We start from the raw sequence: 20,509 nt of genomic DNA, 5'->3' as shown, positions 1-20,509 counted from the left end.
CCGGCTGCTTAAACAAGACCTTTCTCCTGGGTTCCTAGTAGTGAAAAGGAGCAGCAGAGCAACTGAGGAGGAGGGCGGGTGGGAGGCATGGGACTGGGGCTTGGGGAGGTGAGGCGAGACCGGGGCGAGAGCTCAGAGAAGCTCCTGTGACTTCCATGCTAAGATCTTGCCAGAGAACTCTGGTCAGTCCTCGGGTGTCTGGATGAAGTAAAGGAGTTAGGCATTTCTTCCTTTGATTCTCTGGCTTACCTAATAGAGTCAGATGTGGTCTGCTGGGGATGGACAGAGGGTCTGTAGAAGTCTCCTAGGCTTTAGTGACCCATCCTCTGCCTCCGCCTCCATGGTGGCCAGCATGAACCAGGATTGTTTGAAGGGGTTGTATCCTCTAAGCCAGCGACCTGGTTTTATGTTGAGCGAAGAGGCGGACGCCCTCCCTAGAGGAGAGTGCAGCTGGATCAGGATGCTTGTGCAGAGGATGCCCTGTCTGCACATTTACCAGCGTTTTCCCTACCCCCAGCTCCTTGGGGGATTCTTTTTCCTGGAGTCATTCACTACTTTTTGCAAAGGAAGTATGCTATGCTTAGTGCCCAAACCAAAACTGTCTTCACTTTTTCTGTCCTCCTAGAAAGTGATCAATCAAGAGCCATGGCAGGAGAAGGAATGGCCAGAGAAGGTTACTCAGAAGGGAGGATGAGGGGTGGCTTCCCTCAGGTGAAGGTTTCACTGAGAATAATTGAGTTTTCTCCTCCTAACCACGTCCAGCACTTGCCCAGTTTCCCTCAATGTGGAATGAAACCCCTGGGCCAGTCACTGCATTTCCCGTAAAAGGAATGTTATCTTGGAAAGGGCATAAAGCATCAGCCAAGTCAGAGAAGTTCAGAAACATTTCCAGGAATGCAGTTCATTTGGAACCCCCTGGCTTTGCACTTGCGTGTCTTAGAGACAGTGTGCCTTCAACTTTACCTTCCATCCAGGGCTATTTCCTGTTGCATCTGTCAAATGAGGGCAGTGACTTAAAAGAGTAATATGGTCTTCCCAGCTTCGTCATCCTCTGCTTCCCGCTGACCAGGGGACCTTGCCACGGAATGTCTACCCTAGGCATTGAGGCATCTGGCAACTGCTTCCTTGTCACTAAAAAGTAAGAGAAAGAAGGACAGATTGCCTGGGTGGAGAAGAGTGGGAGGTGGCCTAGTGGAGAAAGCAGGATTAAGAGAAGGGAGGGAAAGATTTAGGGAGTTTGGCTAATGGAGCCCTTTACCTGTTGGAAGGGCAGCAAGCAAAAGTTTTACCAGAGTTTTCCCTACCCCCAGCTCCTTGGGGGATTTTTTGTTTTGTTTCATTTTTGTTTTTGTTTTTTTGCCTTGAGTAATTTTCACATGCGGAGTTATTCACAACTTTTTGCAAAGTACTATTTTCATTGGCTTTTCAGAGCCAGTGAAGTTGCCTTCTCCTCCAACATGACCACATTTTCCTCTGAGCAGACAAAAACAGAACAAATAAGTTTGCGGGCTTGCTTGGAGGTTGAAAGAAATAAGTCCAGTTAAAATGAGAGTTTAGCCCGGTGCCCTGGCTCATGCCTGTAATCCCAGCACTTTGGGAACTTTGGGAGGCGAAGGCAGGCAGATAACCTGAGGTCAGGAGTTTGAGACCAGCCTGACCAACATGGTGATACCCCATCTCCACTAAAAATACAAAATTAGCCAGGTGTGGTGGCTCATGCCTGTAGTCCCAGCTACCTGGGAGGCTGAGGCAGGAGAACCCGGGAGGCAGAGGTTGCAGTGAGCTGAGATCGCACCATTGCACTCCAGCCTGGGCAAGAAGAGGGAAACTCCATCTCAAAAAAAAAAAAAAAAAAAAAAAAATGAGAGTTGAGCAGCTCAGTCCCAGGAAGTCAAGAAACCCCTTCTACAGCCAAGTTATGGTTGTTTTCCACCAGGACCTGGTTGATTCAGTGTCTGGGGGCTGGAAAGTGAGGTTTTTATAAAGCAGAGGGAGCTGAACATCCCTGAGATAGAAGAGGAGGCTAAATACCTCTAAGACTCTAGAGTAGCATTGTCCCAAAGAATTTTCTGCAATGATGGAACTGTTCTATGTCCATGCTGCTCAGTTCAGTGGTCACTAGTCATATGAGTCTATTGAACATTTAAAACATGACCAGTTGGCCGGGCATGGTGGCTCACACCTGTAATCCCTTTGGGAAGCTGAGGCAGGAGCATTGTTTACGCTCATGAGTTCAAGACCAGCCTGAACAACATAGTGAGACCCTATTTCTACAAAAAATAAAATTAGCCAGGTGTGGTGGTGCATGCCTCCTGGGAGGCTGAGACAGGAGGATTGCTTGAGCCCAGGATGCCAAGGCTGCAGTAAGCCATGGTTGCACTACTGCACTCTCCATCCTGGGTGACAGAGCGAGACCTTGTCTCAAAAATAATAATAGGCTAGGCGTGGTAGCTCATACCCAGCCTATAATCCCAGCACTTTGGGAGGCCAAGGGCAGGGGCGGATCACTTGAGGTCAGGAGTTCAAGACCAGCCTGGCCAACATGGTGAAACCTCGACTCTACTAAAAAAAAAAAAATATATGATACAAAAATTGGCTGGGCACGGTGGCTCACGCCTGTAATCCCAGCACTTTGGGAGGCTGAGGCGGGTGGATCACAAGGTCAGGAGATCGAGACCATCCTGGCTAACACGGTGAAACCCCATCTCTACTAAAAATACAAAAAAATTAGCCAGGCGTGGTGGTGGGTGCCTGTAGTCCCAGCTACTCAGGAGGCTGAGGCAGGAGAATGGCGTGAACCAGGGAGGCGGAGCTTGCAGTGAGCCAAGATCGTGCCACTGCACTCCAGCCTGGACAACAGAGCGAGACTCCATCTCAAAAAAAAAAAAAAAAAGTATATATATATATATATATATACACACACACACACAAATTAGCCAGGCATGGTGGCACGTGCCTGTAGTCCCAGCTATTCAAGAGGTTGAGGCAGGGAAATTGCTTGAACCTGGGAGGCAGAGGTTGCAGTGAGCCAAGATTGCACCATTGCACTCCAGCCTGGATGACAGAGCAAGACTCCATCTCAAATAATAATAATAAGGCTAGTATGACTAAGGAGCTACATTTTAATTTTATTATACTTCATTTTAATTTAGATAGCCATGTGTGGCTAAGGGCTACCATATTGAGAAGTGCTGCTAAAGAGCAAGACTGATTTTTCTCTCTCCCTGCTGACAGGAGGTTATGAGGGAGAGGGGATTGGGGCCTCTTGGGGTTTTTAGATCTGACGCTGGTCTGAAATCTCTACCTGAGGGTAGGAGGGAGAGTGGGGCTCTGGAGGAGTGTGTTATTCACACTCAGAGAGTCTGTGATTGGAAGGTGCCTGAACACCCACTTGCACCTCTCCTTTTGTTGTTGTTTGCAGTCTTGAGGATACTGGCTAAGCCTCTGCCTACGCAGTGAGTCCTGTTCCTTCTCCTCTCCAGGTCTTCCCTCTTTAACCAACATTTCCCTCTCTGCTGATTCTTCCTTTCTGCCTTCAAATGCAAGTCCCTGCTACCTCCAACCAGGAAACTTTTCAAATGAATGAACTGAAGCAATTTCTCCCCTTTGTCACATGCTCCCTCTGCCACAGAAGACTTGCTTTCTTACTCATAGTGCCCCTTTCCTGACCGGTTCAGGGCTGGTTCAGAGTTCATCCTTTTTAACGTTCTTGTCACTCTGACCCTATTAATGAGGTCTTTGTTGCACCGTCTCTCCTCCTGTAGCTTCTGTGGCCTTCTTGGCTCCATAGCCCTCCTCTGCCTTCTCTGCCTGAGGTGCTTGTTTCATACTCCTGAACTGTGAGTGTCTTCTAAGGCTTGTTTCCTGACTTTTTCCTCACTCCACATCATCCTCCTTGACAGTACAGCTATGTATGTGACCTTAGCTACCACCTCTCCACAAATGAGTCCTCGACCTGAATCTCTTATTCTGATCCTTCACCAGTGGAAAGGATAGAAACTAGAGCATAGCTTCCATAAGATTATGGGCAAATAGTCCAGGCACGGTGGCTCACGCCTGTAATCACAGCACTTTGGGAGGCCGAAGTGGGCAGATCACGAGGTCAGGAGATCGAGACCATCCTGGCCAACATGGTGAAACCCCGTCTCTACTAAAAATAGAAAAAAATCAGCTGGGCGTGGTGGCGGGCTCCTGTAGTCCCAGCTACTCGGGAGGCTGAGGCAGGAGAATTGCTTGAACCTGGGAGGTGGAGGTTGCAGTGAGCAGAGATCATGCCACTGCACTGCAGCCTGGTGACCGAGCAAGACTCCGTCTCAAAAAAAAAAAGAAAAGAAAAGAAAAGAAAAGAAAAAGATTATGGGCAAATAGAACCCTGGCATCTTCTGGGACAGAAAGTGACTGTTGAAAAACATTCCAATTTACCAAAGGCCAAATAATAAGATGCTTTTTATGTGCCAATCACTGTTCGCAGCGTTAGCTCATTTAATGCATTAACTCATTTAGTTCTGGTAGAGAGAGTTCTAGTGTACTCATTTGCACTGCCACCCAAGTCCGCATCCACACCAAGAAGTAAATGGATGTAGCATGCCACTGCATACACTGCGAACGCAGACAAGCACTCCTTTTGGGATTCTTTTCCTTTTGGGATTCTATTCTGTTCCATAACATGTCATTTCTCTCCTGTAAGCCCCTTCTCTGCCACATCAATGCTGTCCTCTAACTATGCCATAAATATTTTCCATCATCTTTCTGTTCCTAAATCACTGTGTGCTGTTGATATTCCACCAATACAGTACACTTAACATGTACAAAATTTTAGATTTCACTATCACCTCTCAAAAGCTGGCTTGCTTTCTAAGATTTTCCCATTTATGTCAGTGCCATCACCATTTCCTAGGCCCCCAAACTTGAAACTCACGAGTTTTTCATCCCTCTAATATCCCTCGCCTCTTCCCAGGTCTTCCCCAGCCCTTTCCCTTGCAATTTAATCTTTTTGTTGTTTTCTGTGAAATATCTCTCAATCGACTTATTCATTCTACAAATATTCGAGGCCTACTTCATCCCAGGCACTGTATTAGTTCTAGAGACTCGGGGATAAGACACTATTCCTGCCTTCAACGAGCTCACAACCTGGTAGGGAAGACAGTGAGGTTTACAGGCATAGTGCAGTGTTATAGGCACTGCAACAGGGACAACACAGGTGCTTTGAGAGCACAGCAGAGAGATGTCTCCTGCCACTAAGGAAGAAAGGGAAGGTTTCTCAAAGAAACTGGTGGCCAGGCACAGTGGCTCATGCCTCTAATCCCAGCACTTTGGGAGGCTGGAGCAGGCAGATTGCTTGAGCTCATGAGTTCGAGACCAGCCTCACCAACGTGGCAAAACCTTGTCTCTACAAAAAAATACAGAAATTAGCTGGGCATGGTGGTGCACACTTACAGTTCCCAGCTACTAGGGAGGCTGAGTTGGGAAGATGGCTTGAGCCTGGGAGGCGGAGGTTGCAGTGAGGTGAGATCATGCCACTGCACTCCAGTCTGGCGACAAAGAAAGACTCTGTCTCAAAAAAAAAAAAAAAAGAAAGAAAAGGCCGGGCACGGTGGCTCATGCCTGTAATCCCAGCACGTTGGGAGGCCAAGGCGGGTGGATCACAAGGTCAGAAGTTCAAGACCAGCCTGACCAACATGGTGAAACCCCATCTCTACTAAAAATACAAAAATTAGCTGGGTATGGTGGCACATGCCTGTAATCCCAGCTACTTGGGAGGTGGGAGGCTGAGGCAAGAGAATCGCTGGAACCCAGGAGGCGGAGGTGGCAGTGAGCCGAGATCGTGCCACTGCACTCCAGCCTGGGCAACAGAGCAAGACTTCGTCTCAAAAAAAAAAAAAGAAAAAAAAACTGTGATGTAATTATTTTGTAAATGTGGAGGGGACGACAACTGGGGAAAAGGTGTGGGCATGATTTGTTAGATTCTCATATGCCATAAATGAAAGTCAATGCATAATGTCTCAAATTGATAAGCCATGAAATATCCATAACGCTTACTGTTTAGAAACACGAAAGTAGATCCCAGAAGAAAACAATTAAAAACAATTAAAAAAAGTTTGCTTCTGGGGAGTAGATCTCAAAGGTGGTAGGGAATTATTTTTTTCATTATAAGCACTCTAGCACCAACTTACATTTAAATTCATGCATACTATTTTAATAGAAAAAAATGTCAAGGACAATTGGGAAGGTAAGAAGTAGCCATCGTGAATCTAAACAGCTTTCTCAAGAATTTTGACAATAAAGGAAAAGAAATAATATCTGATACATATGTAGCCTTAACATTAGCTAGGTACCATTCTGAACGCTTTAGGTATATTAACTGTTTAATCCTCGTCTCAAACCTATGAAGCAGGTACTGTTACTGGCCCCATTTTACAGATGAGGAAACAGTTCTCACAGCTAGTAAGTGGCAGAGCTGGGATTAGAACCCAAGCTTAGTGGCTCCAGAGCCCATGCTCTTAACGCTGGTAGGTGGCAGGAAGTGAAGAATTGAGAAAGGGTTTATTTGTTTTTGTTTTTCATTTGTAGTAGGAAAGGTGCTAGCAAAAAGGTCCAGCCAAGAAGATGGATAATCAGGCTGAGCCATTGTTTGACTTTTGCCAAGTATTGCTGTGAAAGGACAAGAAAGTGAAGGGAGCTTGAGAATGTAAACACACATGTTGGATGAGCCATGGAATCTCAGCCAGTTAGGAGAAAGGAGCTTGAGGGGTTGTGGGAAAATGAGGGGGTCAAGAAGAGAGTGGGGAAAGTGGAAGGAGAGAGGTTGTTTTCAAAGAAATGGGACATTGGCTTTGAAGAGGTGACAGATGGAATTATAGAAAATGAGGCTGGGTGTGGTGGCTCGTGCCTGTAATCCCAGCACTTTGGGAGGCCAAGGCAGGCAGGTGGATCACCTGAGGTCAGGAGTTCGAGACCAGCCTGGCCAACACGGTGAAACCCCGTCTCTACTAAAACTACAAAAATTAGCTGGGTGTGGTGGCACGCGCCTGTAATCCCAGCTACTTGGGAGGCTGAGGCAGGAGAATTGCTTGAACCCAGGAGGTAGAGGTGGCAGTGAGCCAAGCATCTAGCGGCTGCACTCCAGCCTGGGTGACAGAGCTAGACTCCGTCTCAAACAAACAAACACCCCTGTCCTTGCTCAGTCATCTATAATAGCTCTTAGTTGCTTATTTAAAACAAAAATCTTTAAAGCCCATCCCACCCTAGGTTACCCAGCCCCTACTTTCAGTGCCTCTCTGAGCTACTGTGTCTGTAAAATCAAGGTATTGTACTCTGCCTTGCATATTGGAATAATTTTTTTTTTTTGAGACAGGCTCTCACTCTATTGCCCAGGCTAGAGTGCAGAGGCACAGTCATGGTTCACTGCAGCCTCAACCTCCTGGGCTCAAGCCATCCTCCCACCCTCAACCTCCTGAGTAGCTGGGACCACAGGTACTTACCACTATATCCAGCTAATTTTTTATTTTTTTGTAAAGATGATGTCTCCCAGGCTGAAGTTATCCTCCACCATGCCTGGAGTGAGCCACCATGCCTGGCCTGGAATAAATTAATGGAAGAAAGGGTGCTTTAAAAAGAATTGTATTCGGCCGGGTGCAGTGGCTCACGCCTGTAATCCCAGCACTTTCGGAGGCTGAGGCGGGTGGATCATAAGGTCAAGAGATTGAGACCATCCTGGCCAACATGGTGAAACCCCATCTCTACTAAAAATACAAAAATTAGGTGGCCATGGTGGCGTGCACCTGTAGTCCTAGCTACTTGGGAAGCTGAGGCAGGAGAATCACTTGAACCCAGAAGGCAGAGGTTGCAGTGAGCCAAGATCATGCCACTGCACTCCAGCCTGGCAACAGAGAGAGACTCTGTCTCAAAAAAAAAAAAAAAAAAAGAATCGTTCTCATTACAGCCTAATTTCTTAATAGTCCCCAGTTGAGTCTTCCTCTTCAGTAGTTTTTTGTTTTTGTTTTTGTTTTAATAATTGTAGATTTACAGGAGGTTTCAAAGAAATGTACAAGAGAAGTCCCGTGCACCCTTCTTCCAGTCTTAATGTTTCACACAATTAAAGTATAATATCAAAACCAAGAAATTGACATTGGTACAATCCATAGAGCTTATTTGGAGTTCACCAGATACACATGCTGTCAATATTTGTATATGTGCATGTGTATGCAATTGTATCACATGTAGCCTTGCATAACTACCACCACAACCAAGATCCAGAACAATTCCATTATCACAAGACTCCTTTGTGTTACCCCTTTCTGGCCACACCCATCCCCTCCCCTGTCCCTGGCCCCTGACACCCATTTATCTGTTATCTATCACTGCAGGTACTTCAATTAACATCACCTAAATGGAATTGTGTACTACGCATCCTTTTTCTTTTTTTTTTTTTTCTTTGAGACAGGGTCTTGTTCTGTTGCCCAGGCTGGAGTGTGGTGGCATGAGCATGGCTCACTGCAATCTCCACCTCCCAGGCTCAAGCGATCCTCCCACCTCACCCTCCCTGGTAGTGGGACCACAGGTGCACACCACCACACCTGGCTATATGCTTCTTTTGAGATTGCTTTTTTCACTCACATAATTTGCTTGAAATTTATCCACCAGCATTTTTTAAAAATTAACTGTGCATCGTCTTCAGTGAGATGTGTGCATTTCGTCTTTGTTCATGCCTTTTCCACTGCCTAGAATGCCCCCTACCAACCCTGTCTACCGATCTGTATTCATTTCCTTCAGTGTGTCTCACTGCTGTGTGCCTAAACCCATCTGACTTATTTCTCTTCCTTTATCAATTATGTATATTTCCCATACCATATCATTTTCCACTTGCAGGTAGGAGACAGGGACCACGCCCATCTTATCTTTATATTCCCAGCATCTAGTACAGTGCCTGAAATGGAGGAGGTACCCAGTAAATAATGTTTTGGATGAATGAATGATTGAAGTTGCTCTGCTGGATTCTTATATTGTGTCTTGGGCATGTGTTGTCTTCCCAACTGCACTCAAAGCTACGTTGTAAACTTGAGAGCAGCAGCTCCATTCCATTTACTAGTATAGGCGAGGTCCCAGTTAGGGTTGCCGTACATGTTTGTATGTGGCTTCAGTGAGCGTGTGTCTTTGTGTACATGGGGGTGAAGTGAAGGCGTGTTTGTGGGCTGGTTTCCCAGCTGCCCAGCCTGACTTTCTACAGTCAGCAGGATGGACCTGGAGATGTCAGGGCTGAAGACCCTGGAGCATGTGGCAGTGACAGTCTCCATCACTCACCCACGGCGCGGCAGCTTGGAGCTGAAGCTGTTCTGCCCCAGCGGCATGATGTCCCTCATCGGCGCCCCCCGCAGCATGGACTCGTATGTACACCTGCCCGAGGCCTGAGCAACCTTTTCAGCAAGGGCCTTTCCAGGGAAAAGAAATGGGAGAAGTGGATCCTGGCACTGTCCTAAACTACTGTGGCTCTGGCTATCCCTGGCAGCTGGAAGCCTTTTGTCACATGCCTTCTTCAAGCGCTAGGCCCTGCACCTCACATACACGTTCTCTAATCCTTCTAAGAACCCCCTAGATTAGACTTTGTAACCTCCTTTTAACAAATGAGGAAACTGGCTGGGTGTAGTGGCTCACACCTGTAATCCCAGCACTTTGGGAGGTCAAGGCAGGAGAATCACTTGAAGCCAGGAGTTCAAGACCAGCCTGGACAACAAAGTGAGACCCTGTCTCTACAAAAAATTTAAAGATTAGCCGAGCATGGTGGTACATGCCGGTAGTCCCAGCTACTCAGGAGACTGAGGTGGGAGGATCACTTGAACCCAGGAAGTCAAGGCTGCAGTGAGCTGTGATCATGCCACTGCACTCCAGCTTGGATAACAGAGTGAGAATCTGTCTCCAAAAAAAAAAAGAAAAGAAAACAAGTCATGGAGCTAGTAAATGCCCAAGAGAATAAGACTAAACCTAGATCCGTGGGACTCCAAGCCTGTGCGCGCTCCATGCTTGCTTTTTCCACCACACCACGTTAACACAAGTTCCTCCTTCCATGAGACCCCAGGGGCAAGGGGCACCTGAGAAGCCCTCGTGGCACCCTCCCAAGTTGTTTCCACGGCTACTACAGTAAGAAAGTGTTGCTGGGGGAAAGTCAGCTCTCTGGCCCACGCCTTCCACCTGTTTCTGCTGTGTTCTTTCCTCAGGGATCCCAACGGCTTCAATGACTGGACCTTCTCCACTGTGCGATGCTGGGGGGAGAGAGCCCGAGGGACCTACAGGCTTGTCATCAGGGATGTTGGTGAGTTTCGTGTCCTCACACCAGGCCCTGCCTTTCCTGCTTGTTATCTGGTCCCTCTGCATCTCAAGAGTCCCCACAGAAAGTGTCCCGTGTGCAATATATAGGGTTGCCATTGGACCAAGAGGGTTGATGCCAAGAGTGTGCCCCATCCGTGAAATGGGCATTGCTATCTGAAATTGTTCATTTATACTACCTCTCATATTCCTTGGAGGAGTGACCCATCCATTTTTCCTCAGGATAGCAACAAAAAGTCCTTGTCGAAACCACATTTCAAGTCCTTTTACATATAACCATCCTTCGGCCAGCCCCGGTAGGCAGGTAAGGGCAGGACTCATTTCACCATTTTTTTTTAAACTGGCCCAGAGGTTTGAGGTGACTTGTGGAAGGTCACCATAAGTGAAGGCCACAATATCCATGAATTGTGAATATCTTTAGTATCAGCTTATAGACTGGAAATTGAGCTCCACCCTCCCATCCTCCAGTCAGTTAGGTATTCTCTAGGCCAGTGGTTTTCAAAGCTTTCTTTAATTTGGTACAAAGACATTTTTTTCTAATCCCAGCTGAACCCCCAAAATACGGGAGAGAAAAGCAAGACTCTGCTTTGGAGTACAGCCTTTCAACCCTTTCCATCCCTAAGGGCACCCAGTGAGGCCCTTCTGCAGAACCTGGGGTCAGTGGGACACAGGCAGCTCCTGGAGCAGACCATGTGGCCTGAGCCCCTTTGGGTGGCAGGGCGGGCAGGGCCTCTGCTGTCTGGCATGGCTGACAGAGGGGCGTGGCTCACGAGCTGCCCCTTGCTGCCCTAGGGGATGAGTCATTCCAGGTCGGCATCCTCCGGCAATGGCAGCTGACCCTATATGGCTCTGTGTGGAGTCCAGTAGACATCAGGGACAGACAAAGGTGGGTAAAGCCGCATGTGCCAGAGGGAAGGCCAGTCACAGGGGAAGGGCTGCCTAGGGACCCCTTCGCCCTCTGAACCCCAGCTGTGCTTCCCAGCTCCAGCGTCAAGCCGGTAGATGGAGCCCCGGGCTGGGAACTCACAGTCTGGGCCTCCCCTTTTTGCTGTGGGGCTTCCCTGTCTTCAGCTGTAAGGTGGGAAGATGGGTGAGGGCAGATGGTATAGGAACCATAGTCAGTGGGGCATCGTCACCTCTTTTCTTCTCCACAGGCTGTTAGAGAGTGCCATGAGTGGAAAATACCTGCACGATGACTTCGCCCTGCCCTGCCCACCGGGGCTGAAAATTCCTGAGGAAGATGGTTACACCATCACCCCCAACACCCTCAAGGTACTAGGGCCAAGACTCAAGCTGCGGGTAGATGGGACTGTCCTGTCTGGGGGATGGAGTTCTTAGTGTGTTTCTCAGGGTGACCTGCGGGGTGAAGGACTGGGAAGACCTGGGTCCCAGCAGTGGTTTCATAGCATTGCTCCTACCCTGCTAGCCTAACTCTTACAAGACAGGCCTTGTCGGGGGAGGGGGCAGAGGGAACAGTTTGGGTGAAAAAGGCAGTCCCTAGAAGGAAAAAGACTTTCTGAGCTCATTGTCCTGGGCTGAGAAAGGCTGTAGGCTTCGGGAAACAGTGCCTCACGTAGGTGCTTGCCTCGGCCCCAGACCCTGGTGCTGGTAGGCTGTTTCACCGTCTTCTGGACCGTTTACTACATGCTGGAAGTATATTTGAGCCAGAGGAATGTGGCTTCCAATCAAGTTTGTAGGAGTGCACCCTGCCACTGGCCCCATCGGAGCCGGAAAGCCAAGGAGGAAGGGACAGAGCTAGAATCAGTGCCACTTTGCAGCAGCAAGGATCCAGACGAAGTGGAAACAGAGAGCAGGGGCCCTCCCACCACCTCTGACCTCCTTGCCCCAGACCTGCTGGAGCAAGGGGACTGGAGCCTGTCCCAGAACAAGAGCGCCTTGGACTGCCCTCATCAGCACCTAGACCTACTGCACAGGAAGGAGGAGCAGATCTGCTGACCTCAGGGCCTGACAGTGTGGGACAGGCTCTTCTTTCCCAAAATTAGGGAGCTCTTGACAGAAAGCAGTTCTGATGCTTACATCTGGAATCTGAGGCATCCTCTGACTCCACTCAAAGAGGGTGAGGGCCTTCTTAAGATACAAATGGCAGAGGATTGGTGCCAGAGAAGTCTGGTCAGAGCCACAGGGTCTGCCTCCAGCCAAACGGGAGCTTTTGGTGAGAAGGTGTTGGACAGGGGATTGGCGCCCCCCTTTGGTTTGGCCTCCATCCTCATCTCTCTTGGGCCAAGCCAGCTGCCTAGGTCCCCCAAGCATGGGGGACCCCTTCCCACATATGAGTTGAGAAGGTGCCTGCCATAGCCAGGAGCGCATCTCAGTGGAAACATCACTGGGGTCACTTGGGAAGAGGACTTCGGGGTAGAGGCTGGGAGGAGCCCCTGGACATGCCTGTCCTGAAAGCGGCTGCCTCCATTATCCATTCCCAAGATGCCTGATCAGAAACCAACCCTGGCTCCTTCACCACCCCCACGATTGGTATGATGCTGCCGGCACAGCTGGGATACACACGGCTCCCCCAGGCCTGAGCTGCTTCACTAGGGAATCCTGCGGCAGGACTGCAGAGCAGATGGCAGACGCACATGTTGGAGGAGAGAGCCTTGGGAGCCACTGCCACTCCAGTCCTGCCACCACCCTGTCTTCCTCTGCAAGTGCTCAGGGAAATGGCCTTCCCGCCGGAGGCCAGCTATCTGCCTGACAGGCTGTGACTCTTCTCTCAACCTTGGCCTTCTCCCCTCTTCTGAGCTAGTTGGTTGAATTTTTTTTAATGCTTAAGATTTGTTTTTCTCTTTTCACAGCAACATTTTCTTGAATTTTTTTCTGCACAGCTTTTCCAAAATAAAAACCTTCCAAACAATTCTGCCACTCGCAATCTCTCCTTTCCTCTGTCTCCCCAAAGCCACTGCATGCTGCTGAGTGGCTCCTTTTTCCCTTCGGTCCCCAAGATTCACTCTCCTGTTCTATGGCCTGTTTCCTCTGAAAGAATCTGACTGTCCTGGAATCTTGGCACGTGAAAGGTCCTTCAGAGGACGGCGGCCAGGAACACATACAAGCCCGAGATGCCTGCCTGTCCCCTGCGCAGATCTAAAACCATAACAAAAGTGACCAGGGCAAATCAAACTCTACCAGCCAGGCCTCAGAAAAGATGGATTTTTTTTTTTTTTTTTTTTGAGTTCCAACCCCAAAAATATTCCAGGACAAGATAGGGGGCAGGCTGGGCTGGTTCTTCTTCAATGGGCTTTTGCCGCCAAGGACAGTGGACTTGGCCCACATCCAGGCTACCCCCAGCCGAGATCTCCCCTGCTTAGCCCAGGGAGGAGACAGTAGAGGTGAACGGGGCAGCCGGGAGGGAGGGGCCAAGGCAGTGATGCTTTCGGGTAAGAAGTTGGGCTGAGGCTGGGGGCACAGGGAGGAGCTGCCCATGTGCAGTTACCATTGCTCAGTGACAGAGCCTCAAAGCTTGGCCAGGGCTGAAGGTACCACACGGGTGTGGGTGAGGCAGGCTAAGCGGGATGGCTGCAGCCAAGGAGCTGGGGGAGGGCAGGGCTCAGGACTAGCCCTCTCCCCTCTAACTGATGATCTGCCGAGGTCGTCCGTAGCCTGTCATGCCGGCCTGGGAGGCCCCTCTGTTGCTGCCCATCTGAAGGCCAATGACATGCTTTCCCTCCTGCAGCTGGCTCTCTGTGAATTCCCTCTTATGCTCCTGCGCTTTCCTAGAAGAGGAGAAACCAGGATAAAGACTTGGTAGAACTGTGTGTTTTCCACCCGTTTTCTGATCCCTCTGTTACGTCCTAGCCCAATCCCATTGCCTTCCCCTTTCACTTTTTTTCCCTAATCTAGCTTGCCTCATAGGCTAGGGAGACTGAGCGCAGGAGGGTGGAAAGGGAGGGGTCAAGGAGTATTAAGGACCCATTATTCCCCATCCCAGACCCTCACTTTATCCTTTCTTGGCTATCTGCTTCCCCTAATCCTTCCCGCAAGCTCCTTAGAACAAGCCACCTCCCACCCCATGCGGAGACCCAAGCTCCCTGGGGGCCACATACTTCATAAACCAGTTGGGATCTCCACGGTAGTGCCCATCATTCTTGGTCACTGCCAAGCTGCCCAAAGCCATCAGGGTCCTCTGCACTGCTGCCATGTCTTTGCCTGTGAGAAGACAGGAGAGAGGAGACGAACATCAAGAACGTATAAACAAGACTCCAAGCCAGGGCCTGCCCCCGTCTCTCACAAAAAAATGGCCAAACCAGGGCCAAGAGTTGTCCCCAATTCAAGGGAGGCCTCTCAGTGGGCCCTGTGAGCGTGGCGTGTTATTCTCGGCATATCCCATCCCTGCTGTGTGCGGGCGAGCACACCCCTAGTTGTGGCATATTCTGGTCATTCCTTCTCCCTGTCCTGGCACCCTGTCCTCCTGCCCACCTCCTCCCCCAGCCTCTTCCTCTCTACCTTCAAAGAGGTCAACAGTCTGGAACATGTCAGTCTTGATGACCCCATAGTCCTCAGCCGCCTTCAGGAACTGAGCCACCTGCTCCATCTGCTTGAAGACCATGGAGGGTGGGTTCTCGGGCACCTTCACCGGCTTGGAGCCATCAGGGTACAGGCTGTTCACCAGCTTGCTCAGAATCTACCAGGCATAGGGCATAGGACGCAGCTTAGCAGTCAGCTCAGGGATTGGCCCAGGACTCACAGGGTGGCACACCCCAGTCCCCCAGCCCAGGGTGCCACTCACCACGCCATTCTTCAGCCAGACCTGGAAGCCCAACCGCCCACGGTCTGGGCGGCCCACATCAGGGCCACACTGCACTATGATCCACTCCACCAGCCGCTCCTCCAGCTCCTCGTCATACTTCTTCTCGATTTTGGACTGCACTTCGCGGCTCATGCCATAAGAAGGACCCTTGTTGGCCATGTCTGGGGAAAGCTAAAGCAGGCCAGGGTGGAGGAGGGAGGGGCAGAGGGTCAGGGAGCAGCTCTGCTTTCACCCGTGCCAGGCAGCCTTCTAGCTCTGTGCAGGATACCCAGCCATCCTAGACACTTGTCACAGCACTGCCCATCCAGGCCAGGCTCAGCCCCTACTCCAGACACCTCTCTGAACTTGAACACCAGGAAAGAGGATACCAGGTCTTTGGAGGTCTAGAGCAGGGGTCAGTAAACTGTTTTTGTAAAGGATAAGACAGAACATATTTTAGGCTTTCAGGCCACATGGTCTCTGCTGTTGCAGTGTGAAAGCAGCCATAGACAATATGTAACAAATGAACATGGCTTTGTTCCAATAAAACTTTACTTACAAAAGCAGACAGCAGGCTGGATTTGGCCCATGAGCTGTAGTTTGACAACCCTTGGTCTAGAACATTCTTTGCCAAGACCAGCTACAGAGCCACTGGAGAGACCTTCCAGAAGCCACATTGCCCCCACAGAATACAGCCAGCTGGTGCCTTTGTCCAGCTGCAGGTGTGAGGGTTTACTGCCTCTGCCTCAAGCAACCATTACCTCCCACTCTCACCCAGAAGCGGGCCCTGGCCTGGAAGCCCGAACTCCAGAACTCCAGCTCTTTTCAGGTCAGCTCAGCTTCTGGTCTGCAGCTGAAGAGACTAAAACTCGCCCACCCCAGGCAAGGGCGACGAAGCCACCAAAGCCCAAGAGTTCTTGGCAAAGAAGCTGCATTTCCCCAGAGGAATCAAGAGACACCTGGTCTACCCATCGACTTCCCCTCATGCCCTTACGCTCTCATAAGGCTACCCTTACGGAGTAGCCTGAGTAACCAAGAAGTCAGAGTCCCCCAGGGATCTTCCAGAGCCAAGAGTCTGCCTGCCAGGGAATGGGAAGCCTGGCCCCATCCAGCAACTGCCACCCTGAGGGCCTGGGCCTGGCACTGCTCAGGAGTCCCATTCATGGAGAGGGGTGGCAGCAGGAGTGGGCCAGGCAGGTAGGTCCCTGGGCAGACAGACAGGGGTGGCTGGGAACAGGAACAGGAAACTGACCTGTCCACTGATGTCACCCTAGGGTGCTGTGCCTTCTCTCCAGTGTTTGTCTGAAGAGACTTCCAAAAGAGGTACCAAAGGAAGCCGAACCCATCCCCTGGCCTCAGAGGGGTCAGAGGTTGGGAGGGACACACTGGTCTGAGGATGGACGCAGGAGCGCGCTCCCCCGGCTCCCTCTCTGGTGAGACCCCTCCCCACTGGCACCCCACCCGCGGGAAGCAGAGCGAACACTATCACACCCCACTGGTCCCAGGCCAGCTGCCCAGCCCGATGCCCTGCCCTTCCTTTCTCAGGGATGACAGGCTTTCTGGGCTGGAGTTCCTCATCTGTGAAGTGGGGGTTATGTTACCAACCTCAGAGGGCTGTGAAAATGGGACGGTGTCTGTGAACTCCCTCACATACTGCCTGGCCCTTAGCAGAGCTCCTCGAAATGTCAGTTCTTTGCTGCCCAGAGCCAGGCTCCTGGTAATGACCAGGGAGAGAGCCTGCCCTTGACCAAGGAGTGAAAAACTGACCTCAAAATGTCAGTTCTTTGCTGCCCGCTCCAGCCTCCACACCCTTCTCACAATCATTCCCTGAGTGCGCAGCAGCTCACACGGAACAGAGTTCACACGGACTCATCGAAGTGCCCGTCATTGGGCATCCCTCTCCTCCTTGCGTCTGTTTCCTTATGTGTAAAGTGGGGGCGGGACCACCTCTGAGGACCCAGTTCTCTGAGCACTGGGGATGAGGTGGGCTCCTGGCCCAGCCACCCCTCTCCCTGCCAGTGATGCCAGAGACCCCAAAGGCAGAGTGCTCTGTTCTGCTGTTCAGCTACAAACAGCCAATCCCTCCCTTCACCCTGTGTGTCCCACCCCCGCTCCCCAACCACCCAAGGACTCCTGCACAAAGAACTGTGGTCCAAACCCCCAAGTCAGCTGGGACCAGGTGATTTTGGTAGCCCTGCATCCTGGCCTCCATCCACCCCAGCCTCTGTCTCAGCCTTTGCACCACCATCCCAGACAGGCATCCACCTTCTGTCCCTGGCCCTGCTTCTACCCCCACTCCACCTGCCCTCATGCCTGCCTTCCCCTTCTGCACCCCTGCTGGGCTCCTGAGGAACAGGATGGAAGGAGAGTGTGTCCCCTACCCCCAGCTTCCAGTCTCAGGAGGGTCAGAACAGACAATACAGGTCAAAGCAGCAAGGCTAAGGGTGACAGGTACACAACGCTGCAGCCCCCAGATCTAGAGACAAGATTAGGATTTCGGTCAGAGGGGGATGAAGCACACACCATCCCCACTCCCACCCAGCACCACCATCCTTCCCCTTCCACCTCCTGGGTCAGGGTCGAAAAGTGGAGAATGCCCAGAAATCCTTTAGAGTCCTCCGATGAAGCCTCCCCAGTCCTGCCTTCGAGCCAGTGGGGAGGGGGAGAGGAGGATGATTACAGGGCGCCCCCCCCCAGGGGCATCTCAAGACACTCCCAGGACAGCATGGACAGGCGTGGACCCTCCTGCCCTGTGGCTCCTGTGAGGACCCCTCCCCTGAGCTGCCCAGTGGGTGAAAGTGGGCAGTGGAGAAAGTAAGTCCAGGGGCAAATGGGAAGGTGGCACCCCCTACCAGCAGAAGCCCAGAAACACGAGCAGAGCCAGGGGCCCCTGCAGGGCTGCTGTGCCCCTTCTCTCTTCCCAAATAGGAGTGAGCACACCTGGACCTCTGAGAGGGCAGGAGGGTGGCTCCTCTCCACTCCACGGACAAACAGGAGTGGCCCGGCTACATAAATGTGTGCCATCCTCACTGCTACCTTTGGAATAGCAACTTCGAAAGGGAACCACCCTTTGGGAAAGACCAAGGGTCCCAGGCCTGCCCCGCCTATCACTCCAAAGCTCCTCCTTGGCAGTACCCGCCCCCCACCCCTCTGCTACAGTGGGGGTGACCTCCCACTGTCAGACAGTGGAAGGGGCTGCTTGTCAGAAGGACAGGCCTTCCGTCTCCACTCTTTGCCCCAGACTGTGGAATACAAGAGTTCTGCGGCCCTTCACATTGTCACAGGGCTATCGCTGCTGCTCAGGCCCTGGGGACCCGCCAGAGTGGGACACCGTGCTCCAACACAGGTGCGTTCACACACTCCTCACCTCCTTGGAGGTTCTCCTGGAGGGGCAACAGACAGTAGAGCCTTGGCCTAACCGGCCGGCGCCTGCACCCTTACACACACCTTGTGGATGCGGCTGGCTGAGATGGGGAGCCTCCCTCTCACCCCGGTGGTTTCCACCATCAATTCCTCTGCACTAGCCAAGTCATCCGGGGCATTTCAATGAGCCCCGGGGCTGCCCAGTCTGAGAGAGATCCAGGACGCTAGTGATCCAGCCCACCCTGCCTGGAGCTTGGGCCCCCATGCTGACTGAGAGGGTGGGTTTCCCTAGCCAGGGAGCTGGAGCTGGCGCCTGGGACCTCAGGAGAGCCTGCCTGAAATGCACCCACTGCTCCTGTCCAGCTCCAGCCCAACTTCCCTCCAAGCCCCAGCCAATGCACTCACAAGGCTTCCTCAGGGCTCGCAGGAAGGAGTGAAGACTTGTGTCTGGGTTCGGACAGACAGGATGGGGCGCTGGCTGGGTGAGGGGTTTAAAGGGCTGCCGCCGTGGTGATGTCAGCCTCCCCCGCTGGCTCGCTCCTCGGCCCCCTCCCTGCTAGAGGAAGCCGGCTCCGCTCCCCACCCCCGGCTCCCCCAGTGACTCCACACAGGCTCCATATTTGGGGAAAGACACCAAGTTGGAGCAGTCTACCGGGGCTGCCGAGACATTCTCTGCATGCTTTGGAGATGGAGCGGGCCGGGGCGGGGCACGCTGCCGGCGGGGAGCCGGCCCGGGAAAAGCCTTTTATGGACAGGACCCTGCCCGGACTTACGGCTGCTCCTACTTCACTGTTCTCTGGCCCCGAGTTTGAGAAGAGGGGGAGTTCAATAGAGTCTGGCTGGAGAGAGGGGCAAGGGGCTGGGGAGCTGGGAATCCCAGGGGTTTGCGGGGACAAACCAGCCACCCTCTCCTCCTGGGGCTTTTAGCTCTGATGGGACATGGGATCCAACCTTTCCTGAGGACCTACTCCACACCAGGCCCTTTGCAGTGCTCTCATGGAATACTCACAGCTACAGTGTGAGGGTGTAATTACATCCCCATTTTATAGATAGGAAACTGAGGCCCCAAGTGCGTCTTCCTCAAGGCCACACGGTGAATGGTAAGTGGCAGATCCTGCACACCTCTGCCAACCCCCATGGGTGCAGGAGAGGTGGTCAGACCCACCCTTTCAATTGGACCACCCTGCTCAGGTTGAGAAGAGCTTTCAGTGCAGGTAGGTCTTGAGTTATATGCTTTAGTTGGGGCTGGGATTTGAGGGTTCGGCAGAAGCTGAGTCCAACTCCGGTCCCCATCCAGTGGGCAGTGTCAATAAGAGGGTCTCTAAGGCCTGGCAGGGCCTGAGACACTAACGCAGGAGAAGGAGGCTCAGGAGGCTGGTATCATCCCTTCCTCCCTTTAGGAACAGTCCCTACCAGCCTGGAAAACAGACCAGCCTCTGTCACTCCAGAGATAACCCACTCTCATCTTGCTCGTACCTGGCTTCAGGGATGTTGGGGAGAGAGAAGAGGTTAAAAAAGGTGAGACTAACAGTGGGATCCCTGGACTGCCTGCTGTGGCACTCCCCTGCAAGGGCACCTGGTAGGGAAGACCTAACACTCTCCACTACACACACACTGCCACACCCGGCACCACCCCTAGCCAAACAAGGCCCTAGGAAGGGGCTGCCAGGCCTGGCAGAGGAGGGGCCCGCCTCCGCAGTTCTGCCCACTGCAACCGGACATGCTCCAGAGCCCAGGGGAGGCACAGCCATAGCACCTCCCAGTGGCGCCTGCAGGAAAAGCAGGAAGAGGAGTGGGCCCTGGCGAGGGGAAAGCCCACTCCTCCATCCCTGACCCTGCAGACCTCTGGTTGTGTTCTGAATTCAACAGATTCCTTGGCCCCCAAATCATGTCCTCCTTAGCCGACTGAAGTCTAAATGAATCTTTCAGGGACATATCAAAACTCCCTCCTCTTGGAGCCTGGCCAGCTTTCATCACCTTCCTGCCTCGGCCTGCACGCTGAGTGGATTATAAACGCCCCATCAGGGAGCACTGCGTGGGCCTGTGGCCTGGTGAGCTGGGGGGCACTCAGGTCAGAGGTGAAGTGAG

The 20,509-nt window shown here is 51.9% G+C and overlaps 2 protein-coding genes across 14 annotated transcripts in view; one reads left to right on the top strand and one right to left on the bottom strand.

Annotated features, from left to right (window-relative positions):
* The window catches only part of PCSK7 (proprotein convertase subtilisin/kexin type 7), a 36,573-nt gene that overhangs the window by 13,926 nt on the left and 2,138 nt on the right, over positions 1–20,509 (top strand). For 2 of the 13 annotated variants that reach the window (XR_008537890.2, XR_010147313.1), the window contains exons 13-19: positions 9,227–9,383; positions 10,212–10,306; positions 11,113–11,206; positions 11,475–11,592; positions 16,333–18,404; positions 19,822–19,939; positions 20,351–20,472. Coding sequence is in view for 3 of the 13 variants with exons in the window: in XM_024347527.3 (XP_024203295.1) it covers positions 9,227–9,383; positions 10,212–10,306; positions 11,113–11,206; positions 11,475–11,592; positions 11,917–12,276 (824 nt within the window). In the remaining 10 variants the exon portion in view is untranslated. Of the gene's footprint in view, positions 1–9,226; positions 9,384–10,211; positions 10,307–10,542; positions 10,626–11,112; positions 11,207–11,474; positions 11,593–11,916; positions 13,190–16,332; positions 19,940–20,350; positions 20,473–20,509 lie in introns of those variants that run through there. The other 11 variants (XM_024347527.3, XM_024347530.3, XR_010147317.1 and 8 more) reach the window with 10 other exon arrangements.
* TAGLN (transgelin) lies at positions 13,469–18,916 on the bottom strand. Its single transcript, XM_003313318.6, has 5 exons — positions 18,827–18,916; positions 15,059–15,250; positions 14,776–14,953; positions 14,376–14,478; positions 13,469–14,045 (listed from the first exon to the last, which is right to left on the bottom strand). Exons 2-5 carry the CDS (start codon positions 15,236–15,238, stop codon positions 13,901–13,903), a joined length of 606 nt encoding a protein of 201 aa, XP_003313366.1. The 5' UTR covers positions 15,239–15,250; positions 18,827–18,916; the 3' UTR covers positions 13,469–13,900.

The sequence above is a fragment of the Pan troglodytes genome, chromosome 9 (genome assembly GCF_028858775.2).
Source record: "Pan troglodytes isolate AG18354 chromosome 9, NHGRI_mPanTro3-v2.0_pri, whole genome shotgun sequence".
Taxonomy (NCBI): Eukaryota; Metazoa; Chordata; class Mammalia; order Primates; family Hominidae; genus Pan; species Pan troglodytes.
Note: the sequence above shows the minus strand (reverse complement) of the source record. Positions and strands in the feature narration are given on the sequence as shown.

Excerpts from the sequence above, each read along its gene's own strand:
- TAGLN (XM_003313318.6), bottom strand. The coding sequence starts at position 15,238 with ATGGCCAACAAGGGTCCTTCTTATGGCATGAGCCGCGAAGTGCAGTCC. Across the intron at positions 14,954-15,058 it reads TCTGGCTGAAGAATGGCGTG|ATTCTGAGCAAGCTGGTGAA; the intron begins GTGAGTGGCACC and ends TATGCCTGGTAG. Across the intron at positions 14,479-14,775 it reads GACTGTTGACCTCTTTGAAG|GCAAAGACATGGCAGCAGTG; the intron begins GTAGAGAGGAAG and ends GTCTTCTCACAG.